This window comes from Trachemys scripta, chromosome 5, assembly GCF_013100865.1.
Source record: "Trachemys scripta elegans isolate TJP31775 chromosome 5, CAS_Tse_1.0, whole genome shotgun sequence".
Taxonomy (NCBI): Eukaryota; Metazoa; Chordata; order Testudines; family Emydidae; genus Trachemys; species Trachemys scripta.
The window spans coordinates 126,263,180-126,270,641 of NC_048302.1; the positions used below are offsets into that span (position 1 = coordinate 126,263,180).

The 7,462-nt window shown below is 44.4% G+C and overlaps 1 protein-coding gene across 3 annotated transcripts in view; it reads right to left on the reverse strand.

The window, feature by feature from the left end:
* LOC117877770 (charged multivesicular body protein 3) overlaps positions 1-7,462 on the reverse strand; it is a 58,460-nt gene that overhangs the window by 50,193 nt on the left and 805 nt on the right. Inside the window, exons 1-2 of one of the 3 annotated variants that reach the window (XM_034771244.1) lie at positions 6,263-6,844; positions 590-729 (exon numbers count right to left, since the gene is read on the reverse strand). In XM_034771244.1, coding sequence (XP_034627135.1) covers positions 590-729; positions 6,263-6,488 — 366 coding nt within the window. In that variant the 5' untranslated portion in view covers positions 6,489-6,844. Of the gene's footprint in view, positions 1-589; positions 730-6,262; positions 7,089-7,462 lie in introns of those variants that run through there. The other 2 variants (XM_034771242.1, XM_034771241.1) reach the window with 2 other exon arrangements.

A 7,462-nucleotide genomic window follows, 5' to 3' on the forward strand; every position in this document is an offset into this window, starting at 1 on the left:
GGAATGTTACAATGCATATACATAACATACAATGGCAAATTCTTACTGTACCTGGCTATATTCCAGTGTAGTGTGTACACTTAAGAACAAATATGTATTACTGTGCTATCTACTGATTTTATATTATAGTATACTGTTTACTAAGAGACATTTAATACCTATACCTATCTCATAAAACTGGAAGGGACCCCGAAAGGTCATCGAGTCCAGTCCCCTGCCTTCACCAGCAGGACTAAGTACTGATTTTGCCCCAGATCCTTAAGTGCCCCTTCAGGGATTGAGCTCACAACCCTGGGTATAGCAGGCCAATGCTCAAACCACTGAGCTATCCCTCCCCCCAACTGTTTAATGAAAAACAGTTATGATATTCGGTCACTTTCTTTCCTATCTGCTGTCACCCAGGTTAGTTCTCCAGTGCTTGTTACCTTGGAGAACCCTTCTGGGGTTTTTCCTTGTTCCATAGAGTCAAATACAGTCTCTTAGCACACTCAAACCCTACGTGCTGCTATTAGATGAACTAGTCTCCAAAAATAACTTCTCCTTTGAAGCATATTTTAGCTACGATAAAAACTAGAAAAATTTCCAATACCTGTACCAGCCAGATACCATCCTTTGTGTCTTCTACAAGCTCATAGAAGTGCATTTCACCACTGAAGTTTGTACTGGAAACTGATTCAGAGGCCTCTTCTTCCTTGAGAGCAGAATAGAGTTCACCCTCCATGAGGTCTCCTGAAGAATGGACAGAAGGGAAAAAACAATGACACTACATTTGATAAAGGTCACATTAATCAAAAATATTCTGATACGAAAGCCATTTCTTTGTCAGATAGTGAAGATGTTGTTAATTAAATTTTACACAGCTGGGTGCAGCACCACTTCAGTCCAGGGACAATTAAAACTTTATTTTTATTCGTATATGTATTTATGCTGTTAACACACACCAATTTTAGCTGTCAATAAGCCATGAGACATGAACATTACACAGATATACTCTACATATGTAACTGGACATACTGAAAAACAAACAAATGTATTCTCAGCCTCATAAGTCCCTGTTGATGTTGTCTGACATTTGCAGTACTAAATTGGAAGACATCAATTTTAGTTTAGATGCCTTCTCTTTTATTTTACGTGAAATTTAGTTCTATAGTGAACAAAGAGATCATGCAAAAGACAAATTGTTAAAACTGCCAATTTGGAATTCTAAAAACCTGTCTAATCAATAACACTATAATTAGAATTTTACTTACAGTGGGATAAACCAAAGTAGCTTTTACACAGCTAGCCTAGCCTAAGGTTAAATTATTCCACTCTAAAAATTGATTTATTCTATTTACAAAGCAGTAAACATTTCCTAAGAACTTGAAGCCTAGCAACATTATTTGTTTCCTTAAAACAACGTGTATAAACTTATTTGATAATCTCTCTTTTGTTATCTCATTTCCTTTCCCATACTTTCTTTTAGAGACATTACAAACCAGGTAGCAGTTACTGTATTAAACTATAATGTTATTCGGTATTAACAATCTCTTGAAAACATTTTTTTGTAAACAAAGAAGTTGTTTCTTACAGAACGTATGAAATTTAGAATTAAAGTAGAACCTCTTGGTAGTTAGAAAGCTATGAACTTCTGTCAAGGCTGGATCCCCACTTTGAACTTTAGGGTACAAATGTAGGGGCCTGCATGAAAACTTCTAAGCTTAACTACCAGTTTAGCTCTGGTTCGGCTGCCACCATTTCAATGGATTCCATTCCTGGGAAACCTTGAAAAACCTTCACCAAATCCCTGGTGAATACAAATCCAAACCCCTTGGATTTTAAAACAAGGAGAAATTAACCATTCCCCTCCTTCCTCCCACCAACTCCTGGTGAATCAAGATCCAAACCCCTTGGATCTTGAACAAGGAAAAATCAATCAGGTTCTTAAAAAGAAGGTTTTTAATTAAAGAAAAAGGTAAAAATCATCTCTGTAAAATCAGTATGGAAATTAACCGTACAGGGTAATCAAACTTAAAGAGCTCAGAGGACTCCCCTCTAGTCTCAGGTTCAAAGTACAGCAAACAAAGATAAACACTCTGGTAAAAGGTACATTTACAAGTTGAGAAAACAAAGGAAAACTAACACGCCTTGCCTGGCTATTTACTTACAAGTTTGAAATAGGAGAGACTTGTTTAGAAAGATGTGGAGAACCTGGATTGATGTCTGGTCCCTCTCAGTCCCGAGAACAAACACACTCCCAAACAAAGAACACAAACAAAAGCCTTCCCCCCCCAAGATTTGAAAGTATCTTGTCCCCTTATTGGTCCTTTAGGTCAGATGCCAGCCAGGTTACCTGAGCTTCTTAACCCTTTACAGGGAAAAGGATTTTGGAGTCTCTGGCCAGGAGGGATTTTTATAATACTGTACACAGGACAGCTGTTACCCTTCCCTTTATAGTTATGACAACTTCATTGAGAGACATCTCATGATTTAAAGCCAAAAAAAAAAGGGGGGGGGAGGGGGGAAATGTTACAAAACTTAATCATAGGAGTGTTTCTGCGACATTAAAAATAAATAAATAAAAAAAAATCAGACAACGTTTTGGTTGGAGTTAAACATTCCCCTTCAGTGTTTGCACCCAAACATTACAACTTCATGAAAGTATGTGAGCCAAAAAGCAAAAGTGACAAGCAACACTGACTAATCAGTTGTCACTGTTCAAACCAGGGAAGTAATTAAAAAAAAAAAAAGGTAACTAAACAAGGTAAATGGTGAAAAGCAAGTTAGATTTTTGAAGTGTCAGTGTTAATGGTATCTGCAATTAATAACAACAATTTTTTTAAGTCAATGGGACCCGAATCTCCTGTCACTTTCACTAGTGACAATTAAGAATCAATCCATGCTAGTCTTTTTCTTTCTGCCCAAACACTCTTTGAGGTCCTCGCTCCCATCTTGATTACTGTTGCATCTTTTCCATCCTCCCCCTCTCCTACACCCACATCCCCTTGACAATCAATTTAAAAAAAAAGCTGCTGAAATTATCTTCCTTGCCTGTTACTCAATCCACATCAGCCCTATCTCTGAATCCCTCCATTGCCTCCCAACCCCATTCGCCATATCACATTCTAATTTCACATCCTCATCATCAAGGCCCTTCTACAACACCACACTTCTTTACTGGTCTGCTCAATCGTTATGTTGCTTGCCACCTTCAAAGATGCCAACCTCGTCCTTTCTCAGCTTCTCATACAAACATTTCCATGCCTAATTCCCAACTGCATTTTGTACATGTGACGCTCTTGCTCTTATGTCTAGAGCTATAAAACCACTACACTACCCTCTCCTCAAGACCCACCTCTGAAGCAACACCTGTAAGAAACCAGTCAGATTGCTAGGTTGAGGAGCACATAGGAAAAGCTGGCACATTATTATAAAGATTAACATATTTGTTGGTATCCTTCTCTTCTCCTAGGGCCGGTCTACACTGAGGGGGGGAGGGGGGAACAGAAATCAATCCAAGATACGCAACTTCAGCTACGCTATCGAAGTATCTTGGATCGAATTACCTGGGGTTCACACGGCGTGGGATTGACAGCCGCGGCTGCCCCCTCGACTCCACTACCGCCGCTCGCTCTGGTGGAGTTCCGGAGTCGACGGTGAGCATGTTCGGGGATCGATATATCGCGTCTTAACGAGACGCGATATATCAATCCCGGATAAATCGATTGCTACCCGCCGATACAGTGGGTAGTGAAGACGTACCCCTAGACTCGGTGGTTCAGAAGCCAAATTAGCTATCAACATTATCCAAAAGAGCCACAGTAACGTGAATTCATTGTTTCTTTAATATTATATATTATTATTCTTACAGCAAAATGATGGACAAAGTATTATTATTTTATCAACTAAAATGGGTTAATAACATAGTAAGAGCATCGTGATTGATTAATAATTAAATCACACAATGTTTTAATATCGTGTGAGGCAAAGAGCCATAGGAGACACATTAAAGAGCCACTTGCGGCTCATGAACCTAGGCCTGAGTATCACTGGGCTAGATTCACAAAGGGACTTAGGCGTTGTGATGCTGAGCGTTGCCATGCTTAACGCCTAGGCGTCTAGGAAATTGCTGTGATTCACAAAGACAGAGTTAGGTGCTCAGGCTTCTTATAACAGAGGGAGATAGGCACCTAGGAATGGAGTTCACAAAAGCCAGCAGCTAGATGAGGGGCCAACTAATCTAGCCAATTGGAGATGCATCTGTCCTAAGCCAGGCCCCTCTCAGGGAGTTCCATGCCTAAGTCCAGGGGCTGGAGAGAAGTGCCTATCTCTGCTTGGGATTCTCCGCTGTGAACCCTCTCCTGAGTCAAGTGCCTAAGGTATTTCTTACAAAAAGTTGGAGCTGGGGGAGAAGAAGAGCTCCCTCATAACTTTTAGTCCAATGGTTAGGGTATTTGCCTGGTGTGCCTGTGACCCTGTGCTTCGATTCTCCCCCACTGCCTGATGGCAATGGTGCCTGATGGCTGATCTGCCACTTGCTGTTCCACTTTGGATAAGTAATTAGAGTCATTGGGCAAGAGAGAAACAGAGCACACACAAGTGTGTAAATAGACAATACTGTACATAGAAAAAAAACCTGTCTACATACATATGAAACAAACTGAACTTAAAAGATAAATCAATACAGGTGGCTTTAAATCTTACTAAAATATGTAGAATCTGTTTGGCCCACACAAGGTTGTGCTTAGGTTTGTGTGGCCCTCTTGTGTAATAAGGCTGGGTACCACTGCCTTAACCATGGGCTAAAATTTATATGGGAACACCTACCACCATCATGGGCCATTTTGAGTGCAGTTGGATATGCTCAGAGCAACTGGATCAGGCCCCACAGCTGAGTTAGGTGGAGGAGCATTTATCTTCCCTCAGCTAATGAATCGCACTGGGGCTCAGGCGCCCAGACATCTAGAGTGAAGCACTAGTGTACATGCCCAGAGGCAGAAACATAGGCACCTAGGGAACTTTTCCTGCAAAAATTTGGGTGCTGAGTGAGTTTAGGCACCTACAGGGTTAGGTGACAGCAGAGCGGAAATTTTGTAAATACCCGTGGTATCTGGATTTTACGCACCTAAAGTGGCAGTTAGATGCCTAAGTCCCTTTGTGAATCTAGCACCATAGGTCACTTGTCTTTATAGATAGCAGGCTCTTTGGCTCAGGAGTTAGTTACATCTGTGTGTTTGTGTTTATGCAGCACATAGCACATCAGAATGTTGGTCCTAATTGGGGTCTTCGAGCACTATGGTAATATAAATAGTAAGTTAGAGGAATTCCACCAGGGCAAGTCTAGTGTTACCAAAATTAGGCCCATAACAGTGTCCTTTTAATGGGTTAATATTTTGGCCTATATAGTTACATTGCTGAGGGCTAGAGTAGCCAGGAGGATGCAGAATGGGAGAAAAAAAAAAAAGTTTGACTTTTAGAAGCAAAGCTGACAGCATACTTCCTACCGTGCAAACATAATCTAACATTCAGGTTCAACCCCCCTCAGCAACTCAGACTAACTTCTCTGAAATATTCTCCTTCCTGTAAGCAAAACCTTTGCTCTGTAACTAGTCTACTGAATATAGAAGGCCTATTTTCTTGACAGATGGTATAATATGATATTCACATTTACAACTTGTGTTAGAAATTTAATATATTTCACAGTTCTACAGCTTTTTGAATGATCTCTTACATTTATCACACTAATATTTTATTATTTGGTCGACCAAGACAACTGGTTGGTTATTTAAATTCTGCTTGGCGAGCTGTTAACCCATAAAGGTGGACACAAGATTGAGAAATAGAAATGTGTACTGTATATAACATTTTGACAAGACCTGAAAAACTGAGGCTCTGTCCCCTCACAGTAAGCATATCATGATACTTTTCAGAAGAGTAGCATTTGCCCTGATGTCCTTGGCCAAAATTTCCCTCCTCCCACAATACTGTTGTAAGGCATGCCCTGTGCCAGCTGGCTGCTGTCCTACACCCCAGAGGTGGCTGCACTTCAGTGCTGTATGTATAATCTGGAAAGCACTTAAGGATCCTTCAGTATGAAAGCTGCTATTAGAAATGTAAGATTATTACTACTGAGATGATTTTGTTCCCCAATAAGCTCTTAATGTGTATTAAGACTTTTTTTTTAAATCAAGCATTCAGAGATTAACTACAGAAAAACATTCCTAGGCAAAAAAAACCTCTCAACGTTAATGGGTGAAATATCTTCTTACGTATGATCTCTTACCTGACTTCTCCACCAGCTCCCTGACATCTTTCTTTTCCAGCAGCCCAGAGTACCCAAGCCCCCTGCACTCCAAAATGGTCTTCAGCTTCTTGAAGCTCAGGGCCACCGGGTCCACCAACTGGGTGGCAAGGAAGCCAGTTTCATACCAGACAATGGCTTCAAAAAACCTGGCCAGGACAAACAGGACCAGAAAATAGAGAAGCAAGAAAAACAGCTTCAGCCACATCTTTCCTCTCGCTGTGTGTGACTCCCTGCAGAGAGAGCCAATCCTACGAGAGAGAGAGAGATCCCAATGGAGGAGGCAGGGGGAAGGAGCGAATTATTCAGACCAATAACCCCACTGCTGCTGCTGCCTGGATCCTCCTCCTCGCCCTGGCTCCTGGGCCCGCTCCTTGCTGCCCTGGTCAGGTGTTGGGGGGAGAGAAAGGAGATCACAGGGGTGTTGGCAAGTTGGCCGGGGGAGGGTGAAAGAGGATGGGGGCTGCGCCCCTAGTGAGGCCAGGGAGGGGATGGGGATAGTGGGGGAGCTGAGGCCCCCAGTTAGGCCGGGAAGGGGGAGCAGTAAGGGGGTAGTGGCCCCCAGTCAGGCCGGGAAGGGGGAGCAGTAAGGGGGGTAGTGGCCCCCAGTCAGGCGGGGGGGGAGGCTGATCTGCGGGGGTTGGGGGGAGGCGCCCCCGCTCGGGGACTCCCCGGGGCCGAACGGTCAGCGAGCCGAGACGCTGGGCCTGGCGCCTGCCCGCGAGCTCCGGGTCCCGGCCTCCCCCGCCCGGCCTGCCCCCAGCGGAGCCCGAGCCGCCGGCGGAGACATAACAAGTGACGTCGCAACCGGGGACAGCCGCGGGAGGGGCAAAGGGCGCCGGGGAGGGGGAATCTCGGGCTCCGCCCCCTCCCTGTTTCCGCCCGCCCCCGGGCGGTGCTGGGCGCTCAGCCCCCCGCCAAAGGGAGCGGAGGGGGGCAGGGCCAGAAACACAGACACCCCCCCCCGTGAGCGCTATTTGTAGGCGGCGATGCCCAGAAATTGTCCCCCCCAGCCCCGATTCCAGACAGCTCCAGGCTCCCCCGTGTTCCCGGACACTCATTGCCCCCCCCATCTCTTCCCCAGCCCCGGACACTCATTGCCCCCCCCATCTCTTCCCCAGCCCCGGACACTCATTGCCCCCCCCATCTCTTCCCCAGCCCCGGACACTCATTGCCCCCCCC